Source organism: Brienomyrus brachyistius, chromosome 10 (genome assembly GCF_023856365.1).
Source record: "Brienomyrus brachyistius isolate T26 chromosome 10, BBRACH_0.4, whole genome shotgun sequence".
NCBI lineage: Eukaryota > Metazoa > Chordata > Actinopteri > Osteoglossiformes > Mormyridae > Brienomyrus > Brienomyrus brachyistius.
Window position 1 is genome coordinate 27,016,433 of NC_064542.1, and position 15,389 is coordinate 27,031,821.

Sequence of the window (15,389 nt, forward strand, 5' to 3'; positions counted from 1 at the left end):
TATTTAAAAACCCTAGCCCTTAACAGTGGGGTGGTCGAGACCGCCGACAAACACCCATGTGAGTGACAGAGGGCACGACAGCGGGAGAGTGACAGAATGAGAGAGAATGGGGATGTAAGGATCAGAATGCGGAACAGGTGTGGCAGACAATAACAGGAAGTTACACTCGCTGATATCCCTCCAGTCAGCAGTCGCTTGGCCTGCTCATCATCCTGTTATGTAATGCCACACATGCATGGAGTCATGCACTAATATATGCACAAACACGCACACATAAACACTCACACGTATTCCTTGCAGCGTGAAACGCATCGTTGATACCTGACCCCCCAACACAGTGCTCCACAAGGGGCGCGTACCTTAAACCGTCTGGCCAGGAATTTGTTCTTCATCTCCAGAAAGTTTCCCTTGTTAGCTTGAGTCTTGAAGGGCTCATTCACAATGGGCGAACTGCGGGTCATTCTGGATGTCCTGCCACCTCGCGTAGCCGTGACTGTGGGGGTCAAGGGCCAGTGGGGGAGGGCTGCAGGGGGCCCTTGGGCCATGCTGGCTGACTGAGGGTGTGTGTGCGTGTGTTTCCTGATCCTAAGTAGTACAATTACACTAAAGCAATAATCAAACGGACAAAATCACTAATACAAAATGTTCCAGCTGTTGATTTAATCTGGACAAACAGTTTCGTAAAAGGATGGAGAAAAGAAAAATGAAATATTAAACTTACTGGCTAACTAAGCATTGGGGGGGTTTCACTTAAAAGGAATCGAAATCCTGAGGCACGACTCTCTGAGTGCCGCATTCTCTACGGAGATGAAAAGAGGCAGTGTCCATGGCAACGGTCCGTCAAGGATACACTACGATGCCCGCCAGGAGCCAGTAATCATGCCTCCGGTGCCAGATCTCGTTCATCTTCCCCGAGGAGATGGCTGCTCGCTCCTCGTTCTGCCACAGCGTGTGAAGCTCTACAGAAAACATCAGAACGATGGAGCATCTGAACGTCCCGGGAAAGCGAACATAGCACAGCACTGGGCACCACATTAAAACAGATCTGCTACACTTGATAAGCATTTTAACTGCAACTTGCAAGGAGTCGGTACAGTTTACAATGAATCGGTTAAATGCGTGGGTGGGGTTTGATGTAATGATAACGGGTGAGAACGACTAAAACAGGCCAAGAATAATATTGAAATAACTGGGGGGGGGGGGGCCTTCACACAGGGAGGAACCTGTTGCTGGGAAGCACACAGCACCAATCATAGGCCTGTGTGACATGTGGGGGCATATGGTTACCATCAGTTTGTTTAATTAGGATGTTCATGCGTGGTGTTATTTACACTTGTTTTTCCACCAGATGTACAACAGTGAGACCTGCTGAGTGGAGCACATGCACAGGCGTCCCTCCTGACACATAACCCCACTGCCACAGGTGACCAGTTCTGCTAAGACCAATCAGCTGCGACCAGAACCTTGTCCAGAACTCTACTGCCACGCCCTTACCCGTGAAGCCCATCCAGACCCTACCTCTACGCCCTTTACCCATGACACTCACACAGACCCCTACCACAACGCCCTTACCTGTGAAGCCGCCATCAGCGATGTTAAACATGAAGCGGGGGCGCTCGCCCTTGCCATTGCCCCTGGGCACCTCCTCCTTTGTGGCCTTGCTCTCCCTTCCCGGTCTCCTTCTCTCCCTTCACGTCTTCTGCAGGTGGAGGCAAATGCAGCGGTTGGGTATGACTGACTTACGCACCACAGAGCACAAGGGCCCCCGTGCTGAGAGACGAGTCCATCTGCTGCTCTGTTAGGTGGACCGGTACCCAACCTACGCAGTGCTACATGCATCATAGCGTCCACATTCCAAATGACACCTAGTGCCTCAGGAAACACTGCAGGCTGTCGGCCCGACGCCAAAACTTAATCCCAAAAACAAAGCTTGGCACGTTCTGAGATGCCAGGATGAGAGTGAGATATAATATAAAGCTGTAGGTCACCTTTCTTAACCTCTGTGGCCTGGCTTTCTGGCTTATCCTTGCTTTCGCCCGTCTCTGAGGACACGGAAGAATCCTCCGTCTTCTCCTCCTCCGCCTTCTCCGCTTCGCCTACAGGGAGAAGGAACCGGTATGGACCAGCCAAGCCAACCGCACAACAGATTGTTTATCTGTATGTAATTCTACCTCCTGTTAGGTCACATGACTCTGCTTCTGCGAACTCTAAGCAACCTCTTCGGTTTCCATAGTGATCCCGTACCTGATCTCCCATCCCGGGAGGGGGGGGACTCGGCCGGCGCCCGCGTATCCCCAGCCAGCTCGGACTCGGCCCTCTCCTCCTCCAGCCTCTTCTCCTCGGTGGCTGCCGAGGCGCTGCCCGCCTTTTTAGACTCCTCCCCTGATGCCACGCCCTCATCTGCGATTGGCTTTTCCCCGGTGGGCTGGTCCTGCAGCGCTTCCTTAGCGTTGAGCGGGGGCTGGGTGCGAGAGTCGGCATCAGCGACACACCAGTAAACACAGCATTCACAAGAAAACAGGGGAGGCCACAGGTTAGAAGGTTTGCCAATAGTTAAATGGAAGTGTGGACCTAGATACAGTTATAATTTATCATTTAAGCTCAAAATGTTCAGAAATACGTAGAAAGACAACAGCAAAACTTCTTAAAAAGCTAACTGATATCTCTTATTTTAATTACTTTTATGGTATTTTGAGACTATGGGTGGATCACAGATGCACAGAGAGGAGTTAGGGTTAGGGTTAGAGTTAGGGTTAGGGTTAGAGTTAGGGTTAGGGTTAACAAACTCCTCTCCAGAAGGAGACCTGAGCCCTGCACCTTCAAACTTTGGAACATGGGAGTTTTAAGGAGTTTCCGGTTTGGATAAAAACACACACAGCCTGCATGCTGGATAGTCCTCTGCTTGTCACATGATCACAGCATTATCACTGAAGCAAAGGGTTCCTACTGCAGTAAACTGAAAATGCAAACCTATATATACATTATATGGACAAATGCATAGGGGAAACACCACTTAATCATCAAATTCATGTGTTTCAGTCAGACTCGTTGCCAAAGGTGTATAAAATCAAGCACCCAGCCATGCAGTCAAGTTTATGAACATTTGTGAAAGAATGGGTCGTTCTGAAGAGCTCAGTGAATTCAAGCGTGGTGCTGTCATAGGACGCCACCTTTGCAATAAGTCAGCTTGCGAATTTTCTTCCCTGCTAGATGTTCCACGGTCAGCTTTAAGTGGTACTACTGCAAGGTGGATGCATTTAGGAGCAACAGAAACTCAGATGCGAAGTGGCAGAGCACGTAAAGTAACAGAACGGGACCGCCGAGTGTGTAAGTCACACAGTGCGTAGAAGTCGCCAACACACTGTTGGCTCAATAAGTTGAGTTTCAAACTTCCTCCGGCATTAACCCCAGCACAAAAACTGTAGGCTGAGAGCTTCATGGAATGGGCCTCCATGGCTGAGCAGCTGCATGCAAGCCTCACATCACCAAGTGTAAGACGGAGTGTAGAGCATGCCGGATAGTTTGGTGGAGGAGAGATAATGGTATGGGGTTGTTCTTCAGGGGTTGGGCTGGACCCCTTAGTTCCAGTGATGGGAACTCGTAATGCTTCAGCATGCCAAGACATTTGGGACAATTCTATGCTTCCAGCTTTGTGGGAACAGTTTGGGGAAGGAAGGTCCTTTCTGTTCCAGCATGACTGTGCCCCAGTGCACAAAGCAAGGACCATAGCTGCGTGAGTTTGGTGTGGAAGAACTTGACTGGCCTGCACAGAGCCTTGACCTCAACCCCATCAAATACCTTCAGGATGAAATAGAACAGAGATTGTGAGCCAGGCCTTCATGCCCAGCATCAGTGCCAGAACTCACAAATGCTCTTTTGGGTGATTTGGCAAAAAGTCCCACAGACACACTCCGTAATCTTGTGGTAAGCCTTCCCGAAAGAGTGGCAGCTGTTATAGCTGCAAAGGGGGGACCAACTCCACACTGATGCCTATCGATTTAGAAAATGATGTCATTAAAGTTCCTGTAGGTGCAAAGGCCAGGTCTCCCGGTACTTTTCTCCATGCAGTTTATTATTAAATGTAGATAAATTGTCTTCTATTACAGTTTTGTCCCTGATCTCCCACCTCCGCAGAGTCGGGACCCTCGCCACTCTTCCTCTCCTTCTCCTGCTCCTTATCCACCTCCAGTGGGCTCTCTCCCTCCTCCTTTTCTCCGTCCTTGCCATTCCTCTCTGGTTTGTCAGGCGGGGAGGGTGTAGCTGCAGATATACGCAGGGTGCTAGAGGTCAGTGTCAACACTGCACTGAGACGGGGAGCAACCTTGCCTTGCTTGCCCTTGACTGCGTGGGGCGTGAGCACCCACTAGTGGCTGTGCGCTGCAATGACTTTTTAAAAATACACAGTGTCAGTATATCTTGTACATCTAGGTGCCTATGAGGGGCAGCATTGTACAGCATACAGCACTACAATGCTCCTTGGCCCGAATCCAGGGGAGTATGGCACTCCAAAATAATTACCTAGGACTGAGCTTTCAGTTGAATACTCGACTATTCTATCACTTCCTGATCGTTTTTGAAACGCCGTAGCAACAACAAAGCTGAAATCAAATATTTTTGTTCCTTTTCAAGGAAGTAAAAACATTGCGGCAAAGCAATTATTGATAATTCCATTATAACAGATTATGCGATGAACTGCAGCCCCACAATTAAATAACTGAATGACTAGATTTAAAATAGGCCGTACAGCCATACAGAGGCACGATTAAACAGTGAAGTGTTACTTTCTTACGAAGCCAAACTCTTATGCATATCCTCAGTAAACCTTTCCAGCTGGTCTCTATATTGCGACTAAAAGCGTATGTGGCCAGCAGCAGCAGTGAGGGCGTGCGGCAGCGCGCCTACCGGGTTTCGAGGTGCAGGGGGTGTTGTTGCAGCTGGGCTCGGGTGTGGGAGTGGCTGTCTTGATGGCGGGGGACGAGGCGCGGGACGACTTCTTGGAGTCCATGCTCACCTCCGGCTTCAGCTCCGGCAAGCTCCACTTGCCGTTGATGTGCTCGAACTCCTGGACCTGCGTGACATCACCGTCACTATGGCGCCCCCAAGAGGTGGTGCGGCAGAGAAAGGGAAACGCAGGCTAACGAGCTGCAAACAAGCCTACAGGAAGTGAGTCACTACACAGGAAGTGAGATCACTACACAGGAAGTGAGATCACTACACAAATTTCACTAACCTGGAACAGGGTCTGACCCAGGGTCTTTCTAGAAAACACCGAGCTGTCAATACGTAACACAGCTTCTCTCCCATACAACATTATCAATACTAAAGTGAACTTGTACAGGTAAATGTATGACAGGCCTCCACTGTTACATTGTGACAGGTTTTACAATAAACATACAGGCCTCCACTGTTACATTGTAACAGGTTTTACAATAAACATACAGGCCTCCACTGTTACATTGTGACAGGTTTTACAATAAACATACAGGCCTCCATAACCACTGTCCGATGTTCAGGGTTGCCAGTCATGTGTGTTTTCTAATATGTGGTGCAAAAAGCAGACCGATCCCTGGTGTATGTGAGCACAGATCTAATTATATCTCAGTTAAGGAAATCTCGGTCCTCTTCTGATCTCATAATTACTTTTTTATGTGTGTTATATTAGACAAAATATTCAGCTCTCTCTGCAAAGTTCTAAGGTTGTTACTGTAAAAAGAGAGAATGTATGGATGTGACTGAAGGTGTGTTTGAAATGGCATTTTTGTAATTGTTCCTTTGCTGGGACTAGATTCCCTCCGAATGTGATAAAAACCTGTAACTTGTTACCCTATACGGACATGTTCTGTTCCCTACAAGAATAACCACAATTTTATAAAAACCTGGAATACAATCAAGAACCCAAAATAAGCCAAAAGGGCTGGGTTGGGGTTAGAGTTATCACAGTTAAGATTAGGGTTATGCCCATAGGAATGAATCAGCAGAATGACATGAATATGTGGGCTGTGTGTGGCTGCGTGTGGCTGTGTGTGGCTGTGTGTGGCTGCGTGTGGCTGCGTGTGGCTGCGTGTGGCTGCGTGTGGCTGCGTGTGGCTGTGTGCACAAGCCCCGAAGCACCGACCTTCTTCTTCACAAGCGACATGACGCCGATCCTAGTGAGCACAGGCTGCCGGCACAGGCCTTCCCGCGGGACGCCGTCCGCAAACGTCTCTGAGCCATCGGCCACCGGCTCACACAGGTGCCGCATGAAGAGGGAAACGTACGCCCTGGGGACCGGGGGACGGGGCGGCCTCTGTGGTCAGATGCTACAGACAAACGCCGCTACGCTAAGATGCTAACGCTGCGCGTGACCACTCCCTGTGTATCTGCACTGAACGAAGGAGCTCTTAGCTTAAACTGAGATGGAGAAAAAGATAGATGAGGACAGAATAGAAGAGGAAATAAATATCAAGTGATTGGAGTAAAGAGAAACAGCAGGAAAAGACTGGAAACACAGCAATAAGAGTATTCAGTGCTTGAGGTACGTTGTCTATGATGTAGGTGGCCTCTTCCCCCAGCTCTCCCCTCCCTCACTGTCTGCTCATTCTTACTTGAACTCCTTCTCGCTCTTGCCCCGTAGGTCCCTGACGAGCCACTGGCAGGAGAAGGCATCCTGGGCCGGCATGCCCCACCTCATCACGGCGTTGAGGAAGGCTTTACGCTGACGCGTGTTAAAGCCCAGTACCTGATATGTGGACAGACAGAGAGTGAGTGAGCGAGAGAGAAAGAGGCAAACAGATAGAGAGGGAGAAACAGAGGAGGAAAGGGGCAGGGAGGCGGAGACAGAGGGAGAATGAGGCAGAGACAGAGGGAGAATGAGGCAGAGACAGAGGGAGAATGAGGCAGAGACAGAGGAAGAAAGAGGCAGAGACAGAGGGGGAAGGAGACAGGGAGGCAGAGACAGAGGAAGAAAGAGGCAGAGAGGCAGAGACAGAGGGAGAATGAGGCAGAGACAGAGGAAGAAAGAGGCAGAGACAGAGGGGGAAGGAGACAGGGAGGCAGAGACAGAGGAAGAAAGAGGCAGAGAGGTAGAGACAGAGGGAGAATGAGGCAGAGACAGAGGAAGAAAGAGACAGAGGCAGAGACAGAGGGAGAAAGAGGCAGGGAGGCAGAGACAAGGAGAGAGAGATAAGGAGGCAGAGACAGAGGTAGACAGAGATGAGAAAGCAAAGATGGAGATAGAGGCAGGGAGAAAGACGGGGAGGCAGAGACTGGCAGAAAGAGGCTGGGAGGCACATATATTAAGAAAGGCAGAGAGAGACAGAGAACCACACAAACAAGGGAACATGCATATAAAGAGAGTCATTGTACCTCAATGTTACCCCCCACTCTGGCCAGTAGGGGGGGTAGTGGTTTGTCCTTCTCATTCCTCAGCTGACGCCGTGACTGTCTCCGACCTTGAGATGAGGCGTGAGAAAAAAAATCCCCAGAATCACTGATCCCTCCATTCCCATAAACGCTTCTGCCCTGCAGAACCCGGCGTCCATCCCCCAAATCCTGATTCCTCACCTTCCGGTCTCTCGTCAAAGTCCTCGTCCTCCTCCTCGGAGCCCACCGAGTACTCGGACTGGTTATCTGAAATATCAGCATGCCATTCTGAAACAGCACATAGTGTCCCGTCAATAGGCTAGGACAGTGGGCCACACTCCTCTACGATAAACTAATCTTGGGTGTTTAGGTGTGAGGGAGGGGAAAAAAACACACATATCATTGTTTTTTCTAACAAACAGACCCAACAGACAGGCAGCAAGTAATAATAGAGCAGCAGCTGAAGCGCAAGCGATACACCGGCTTCGTAACGAAGAAACCCAGCTGTGGGACGATTTCAGAACAGAGAGACGGTCCAGCTGGGTCGGCCTCAGCGCCTGGAGTTTGAAACATCTTCATTGCAGCAGAGAAAACACCTGCATGAGGATGATTAGATTCTGCGACTCAGCTTCCAGGTCTTAGCTGTAATTTGGGTGCCATTCGGTTCTCTCTCCTGTGTGTATTTCTTATCCTCTATATCGCCCCAGATATGTGTACCTCGGCTCTTTACTGCCCCCTACAGGTGGGTGCAACCTTTGATTTCTGCTTCTCTTCCGCTTCATGCACCTTATAACCCCCCTTTTTATGGGGGCTGGCCTATGCACCACTCTGCTCCGCTTCCCACTCAAACTAGCTCCGCCCCCCTTCCGATGAGCGTATCCCTGACCCCTACAGGAGTACACGCCTCTGATTCTGCCCAAACTAGCCGTACCTTGGTCCTCCTGTGCGGCGTCGTTGTAGTTGACCAGCTTGCGAACGCGCTTGCCCTTGCCCAGGTTGCGTGCCAGGTCCTCCTGCTGCTGCTCGTAATGGTGCCTCAGCAGCTTCTCCCAGTAGTCAGGGTCCACGTTCTCCTCCTGTTTGATGATCTCACGTTCGATCTCCTCGATCTGAGCTCAGAGATACGGGGGGGGGGGTGAGGTGAGACACCGGCCCTCACACGGAGGAGAGGATGAGGGAAAGCCCTCCTCTCAGCCTCTCACACGCTCCACTACCCTACCTCACCCCCTGCTTACCTTATCTTCCTCCCGCACCATGTACTGGGCCACCTTGAAGGAGCTCAGGTACTCGTTCATGTTCTGCATGTCTGAGTCGTCGGTGGCGTCCTGGCTGCGGTCCAGCAGACGCTCGATGGCGGTGCTGTCATAGTGGATCACGCTGCTGTCCTCGTCCTTGTTGTCCCCCGCTAGACAGGGTGCAGGAACTTCAAGATTTCTTTCTCATCTTTCACGCTTGGCCTACATGTTTCTCCACTTTGGTGTTTTGTTTATACTTACATCCCTAAATTTGATTACCTATTATTTGCTTTGTTCTTTCTTTTTGTAAACATCATCAGTACCACAACACACCACACTAACATGTTAAGCAATCTACTGATTTACTGTATTAAAAAAAAAACACTATTCACACTTTTTATAATCATCTTATATCAATAACTAGCCACTTTTATGGGATTACGTTTTTCAGAGCACAGAAAAATAAAAGTTATGCAACGCATGACAGCACTTCCGTCATCGACGGACCGCATATATGACGTAGACCCACAAGATTACAACAGAGCTCAAAAAATCCTGTCACCTAGCAACACAGGGCAACACATCGCTCACGTGTTTATGGTGATGCTGATGTAAATGGACCTACGGCGCTGCCAGTCCTTTAAACGTATAGCACATACAATTATGTACAGTACAAAGTGCATATACTATATTGTACTTCTCATCTTCATTTAGACTTTGCTCTCCAGGTCTGTCTAGCGACACATTTCTCAGAGCATATCCCTGTCATTTAGCGACAGATGACTGTACTAATAAAAATAATAATAATAATAATAATAATGAGTGAAGTTGTGCTGGTTTGGAATATGCAGCCTTAAGGTATAATGGCTACAGTGTTTGGGGTTTATTAACTTTTGCCTTCCAAAGTGATTTTAAGGACAGAATCGGACTGCGCATCATCCGAGGATGTAATTAGCCTGGTTTCCGCAATACGCCACTCCCCCCACCCCCACCCCACCTCTCACCCTCGATCTCGTCCTTGAAGAGCTCCTCGGTGCCGAACTTGAGGATGTCGTCCAGCTCCTGCTTGGTCATGGAGCCGGCCTTGGAGCCCAGGCCGGGCCGCACCACCAGGTGAGTCAGCATCATCTTGCGCTTGGCCACCTGCGTGATTCGCTCCTCCACGGAGGCCCGCGTCACGAAGCGGTAGATCATCACCTTGTTGGCCTGACCGATGCGGTGGGCGCGGCTGAACGCCTGGGGGGGGGGGGGGGGGGGCGGTTAAACGGAGTTAAACGATCACACGCTACAGGCAGTTTAGAGACCAGGCAGAACAGAGAGACACAGGAAACACACAGGAAGTCCACAGATACAGAGCAGGGATGGGAATCGAACCTGCAACCATAGGGGTACGAGACAGTGCTAGTGTATAAGCTACTCCACAAGAGGAATTATTTCCTTAGTGTTGTGTTGTTTGGTGTGTTTCATATCCTTTGCACTGCACACAGTCTCGAGGGACAGGAGGGCAGACAGGAGGAGGAGGGGGGGGGTACCTGAATGTCATTGTGGGGATTCCAGTCCGAATCGAAGATAACGACGGTGTCTGCAGTGGCCAGGTTGATCCCCAAGCCACCGGCCCTGGTGGACAGGAGGAAGCAGAACTGACAGGCACCCGGAGCTGCTCAAGGGACAAAGAAAAGAGAGCGAGAGAGGAAAGAGAGGGAACAGAGGGTGAGAGAAACGAGGGAGAGTGCAAAGAGAAAAAACATTGTGAGCGAGGAACAGGAGGGAATGGAGAGGAAAGAGAGGGAGAGAGGGAAGAAAGGGAACAGAAAAGAAAGAGAGGGTGAGAGGAAAGAGAGGGTGAGACGAAAAAAGGGAGGAACGAGAGGGAAAAGAGAGGGAGAGAGGAAAGAGAAGGAGAGGAAAAAGAGGGAGGGAGGAACCAGAGAAGAAAGAGATGGAGAGGAAAAAAGAATGAGGGAAGAAAGAGAGGGAACAAAAAAGAAAGAGGGAACAGAGAGGAAAGAGAGGAAGGGAGGAAAATCAGCCAAGGTGACGCATTCAAAGGCCCACAGAGCCTTAACCTCCGCCGCATCTGCATATATTCTTACGCTTTAACACAAACAGATGACTAATAGGAGCCATAAAATATAGAGCAGGCAGCAGTGCAGATACAGAACGGCAACATTAAGCACAATGACTAACTGCACAAATAAATATGGGTCATCCAGGATAAGGCTTTATAAGTGTTTTATACAACTGAAGCCCTTTCACTGCCAGGAAGCTGTTAATTCAACAGGAATCCTTCCGAGTTGCTGTGTAACATGTACTCAGTTCCACTGCTGCGTTTGCTGGCCCAAGCATGCATTTCCAGGCATGGAAAACAACTGTAACAAGACGCACAGGAAAGGCGAATCCCTCAATGCGGACGGAAGGGGGCGGTTTGCTCACCGTTGAACCTGTCGATAGCCTCTTGCCTCAGCGCGCCCGTAATCCCTCCGTCAATCCGCTCGTATTTGTAGCCCTCGAAGTCCAGGAAGTCCTCCAGCAGGTCCAGCATCTTGGTCATCTGGTGATGTGGGACAGAAGCTGGGATGTCAGAAAGGTAGGACCCTCCCCATCAAGCAAACTCCCCCCTCCTCAATAAAACACAATAATGCTCCTTCACCCAATCTACACCTGACAGATTATGGCTTCACAATACAATCACGGAACCTCTTTGGGTTATATGCTTTGCTTATATGTTTTCTAATGTGAACCTACTTCCACTGGGCTCCTTTATATAACAATAAAATATGCAAACGTCATATAAATGTATATTGTAAAAGGTTTCGAAGAGTAACCCTGGGGCCTTGAACCTGCAACTTCTGGATCACACGTGCAGGTATTTAATCAGTACATCTGTCAAGCGTATATATGTGTGTATAGGTGAGCTGCCCACGGTGCAGGTCACCTGGGAGAAGATGAGGACACGGTGGCCCTGCTCCTTCAGCTTTCTTAGCATCTTCTGCAGCAGCAGCAGCTTCCCGGAGGACTTGGTGAGGCCTGTGCCTTCGTATGCCCCGCTGGCTGTCTTAGGGGCTTCCTGGGGAGCACAGAGAACGCGGTGAGGTCACATGGGGAACACGGAGAGATAGGGACCACAGGGAGCTCACATGGGGAACACAGAGAGATAGAGACCACAGGCAGCTCACATGGGGAACACGGAGAGATAGAGACCACAGGCAGCTCACATGGGGAACACAGAGAGATAGAGACCACAGGGAGCTCACATGGGGAACACGGAGAGATAGAGACCACAGGCAGCTCACATGGGGAACACGGAGAGATAGAGACCACAGGCAGCTCACATGGGGAACACGGAGAGATAGAGACCACAGGCAGCTCACATGGGGAACACAGAGAGATAGAGACCACAGGGAGCTCACATGGGGAACACAGAGAGATAGAGACCACAGGGAGCTCACATGGGGAACACGGAGAGATAGAGACCACAGGCAGCTCACATGGGGAACACGGAGAGATAGAGACCACAGGCAGCTCACATGGGGAACACGGAGAGATAGAGACCACAGGCAGCTCACATGGGGAACACGGAGAGATAGAGACCACAGGGAGCTCACATGGGGAACACGGAGAGATAGAGACCACAGGCAGCTCACATGGGGAACACGGAGAGATAGAGACCACAGGCAGCTCACATGGGGAACACGGAGAGATAGAGACCACAGGCAGCTCACATGGGGAACACGGAGAGATAGAGACCACAGGCAGCTCACATGGGGAACACGGAGAGATAGAGACCACAGGCAGCTCACATGGGGAACACGGAGAGATAGAGACCACAGGCAGCTCACATGGGGAACACGGAGAGATAGAGACCACAGGCAGCTCACATGGGGAACACGGAGAGATAGAGACCACAGGCAGCTCACATGGAGAACACGGAGAGATAGAGACCACAGGCAGCTCACATGGGGAACACGGAGAGATAGAGACCACAGGCAGCTCACATGGGGAACACGGAGAAATAGAGACCACAGGCAGGCCTCGTGCTCACCACAGAAGCCACGGGGAAGAGGTATGGGTGGTTGCAGCACTTCTTCAGGTCCATCATGATGTTGAGCAGGGACACCTGGTTGCCGCCACCCTTGGAGTTCAGGGCCTCGAAGTTCCGCGTCAGAATGTACTTGTAGTACTTCCTGTTCAGGCAGACGGGGGGGGCGGATGAAACATTTTACCAAAGGGATAACCAGCTTCTACAAGCTTCTATAAACGGCGCAGCGAAAACACAGAGCTTAGCTTTTTGAGCAACCTTCTTAAAGAGTAAGTGATCCTCAGATCACAGGTTTAATGATCTGGCAGCAGAACAGAGGAAACAGGAGATCACATAGATTTCATCTCCTCACCAGCCATCGCGCTATTTTTAATCTGCTAGAAGAGGGAGACACAGCCGAAACCGTTTTATTTGTCTGTGTCTGTGCATTTCAGACTAGCGCCACACACAGTCCGCTACCCGCTGGGAATTACCAGCCACACAGACCTCTGGGAATGCCTGGCGCTCTTCCGTTATATGCGGCGCTCGCTATATGCCCGCGGGGATGGGAATGTGAGCCTCCATCCTTATCAGATCACGCCCCCACCCCCCCTTCCCACTCACTTCTGCATGGGGCTGAGCTCCACCCGCACAATCAGCTCAGTCTTGGCTGGCATGTTCTTGAAGACGTCGGCCTTCAGCCTGCGCAGCATGTGCGGCCCCAGAAGATCATGCAGCTTCTTGATCTGGTCCTCCTTGGAGATGTCGGCGAACTCCTCCAGGAAGCCCTCCAGGTTACTGCGGGGTGAGACCGCCTTAGCACCAGTGGTCTGTCAGGGACCCTGTCAAACAGCGAAGCTCCTCTGGTCTGGGTAAGACCATCATGGCAGATAAGACGCCTCATCTAAGGGACTCTGAGTGTTGGGTGACTGTTAGCATCATATGTGGAGGTTCTACCATCTTGTATGAAATATTATAGGGTGAAGAGCAGGGTAGCTGATTATTTTTCCAAGGACCAGCGTCCCTGATAAAATCTTCCTGGGGGGCGGAGGGGGTGATGATCTACTGTGCTCTCAAGTGCCACCTGCTGGGGACACCTGGTATAAACAGTCTGCATTAGGCTGCAGAGGAACCTTTTGCTCCTGGTTCTGTGTTCAGTTCGTATGAAACAGTATCTCGGTCCGAATGAGTTTTCTCAATGAGTTTTACAGCAGTTGTTCTCAATCTTGTTCCTGATTCCCACCCCCCCCTAGAATGTTTTCATTCCAGCCCACACTGCTTTCATCCTGCCACATTCATTATTAGCTTATTAAGGACCATATACTGTAAGCCTGATGAAGGTGGGATTGGAATGAAAACATTCTGGCCCCGGGGGGCTCCAGGAACAGGACTGAGAACCGCTGGTGTAGAGTTTACAGAGAATGTGATGCACAAAGCATCCTGGTAGTGGCTGGAAATGGGAGCGGCCAGCGGAGGGCGGCCAGCGGAGGATGGCCAGCGGAGGACGGCCAGCGGAGGGCAGCCAACGGAGAGCGGCCAGCGGAGGGCAGCCAACGGAGGGCGGCCAGCGGAGGGCGGCCAGCGGAGGGCGGCCAGCGGAGAGCGGCCAACGGAGGACGGCCAGCGGAGGACGGCCAACGGAGAGCGGCCAACGGAGGACGGCCAACGGAGAGCGACCAACGGAGAGCGACCAACGGAGGACGGCCAACGGAGGACGGCCAACGGAGGACGGCCAGCGGAGGGCGGCCAGCGGAGGGCGGCCAGCGGAGGACGGCCAGCGGAGAACGGCCAGCGGAGGGCGGTCAACGGAGGACGGCCAACGGAGGACGGCCAACGGAGGACGGCCAGCGGAGGACGGCCAGCGGAGGGCGGCCAACGGAGGACGGCCAACGGAGGACGGCCAGCGGAGGGCGGCCAGCGGAGGGCGGCCAGCGGAGGGCGGCCAGCGGAGGGCGGCCAGCGGAGGACGGCCAGCGGAGGGCGGCCAGCGGAGGGCGGCCAGCGGAGGACGGCCAGCGGAGGACGGCCAGCGGAGGACGGCCAGCGGAGGACGGCCAGACTCGCTGAAGCTGGCAAAAATGCCACAAGTGCAAAAATAACAGTTCGGTACGACACCAATGTGCAAGGAGGCATCTCTGAGCGTACAGCTGAAGAGGATCTGGAGGGGAAAGAGGGTAGGGCTCCCTAATAAAAGGGACTATTTCATGAAAATATAACTTCACCGACCAGATGAGGTGTGGAAACCTTCTGTTCACTGCCATTTTTATCTTAGGCTTATTTGAGTGTAGGCTTATTTACAGTTAGACAAGAGTCAATGGAAAGTACCCACAAGTACAAAGATATGCACATGCATGCATGTTTGTATTCGTGAGTGTGGTCATGCTTGCATTACATCGTGGGGACCCCACAATGTGAAAAAACGCTGTTATTTTGACGTCAGGACCATTTTTTCGGCCCCCAGATGAGGAAACTCAACTTTATAAATCTGTGACTGCCATCAAAAACTAAAAATGGCAGAAACCTTGTATTTCGTTCGGTTTTTTATAGTTAAAGAGTGGTGAAGGCTGGGTTAGGGGTTAAGGTTATCATTTGTCAATCATGAGTTTTTCCCATAGAAATGAATGGCTGGTCTCTACAACGATACGAGTACAGGTCTGTGTGCGTGTGTGGGCATGCATGTGTGTGCATGCATGTGTATGTGTGTCTGTGTGCGTGTGTGTGCATGAATGTGTGTGCATGCATGTGTGTGTCTGTATGCATGTGTGTGTGTATGTGTGTGTGCGTGTCTGTGTGCA

The 15,389-nt window shown here is 51.1% G+C and overlaps 1 protein-coding gene across 1 annotated transcript in view; it reads right to left on the minus strand.

Moving 5' to 3' along the window:
- Nucleotides 1-15,389, minus strand: part of chd3 (chromodomain helicase DNA binding protein 3) — a 34,708-nt gene that overhangs the window by 5,321 nt on the left and 13,998 nt on the right. Inside the window, 21 exon segments of the mRNA XM_049027251.1 lie at nt 360-443; nt 445-493; nt 851-959; nt 1,573-1,666; nt 1,668-1,699; nt 1,989-2,096; nt 2,245-2,461; nt 4,127-4,260; nt 4,903-5,068; nt 6,116-6,260; nt 6,585-6,718; nt 7,345-7,430; nt 7,543-7,608; nt 8,273-8,450; nt 8,577-8,746; nt 9,581-9,812; nt 10,109-10,233; nt 11,010-11,127; nt 11,512-11,643; nt 12,619-12,760; nt 13,219-13,392. Of these exon segments, the coding sequence (XP_048883208.1) occupies nt 360-443; nt 445-493; nt 851-959; nt 1,573-1,666; nt 1,668-1,699; nt 1,989-2,096; nt 2,245-2,461; nt 4,127-4,260; nt 4,903-5,068; nt 6,116-6,260; nt 6,585-6,718; nt 7,345-7,430; nt 7,543-7,608; nt 8,273-8,450; nt 8,577-8,746; nt 9,581-9,812; nt 10,109-10,233; nt 11,010-11,127; nt 11,512-11,643; nt 12,619-12,760; nt 13,219-13,392 (2,695 nt within the window).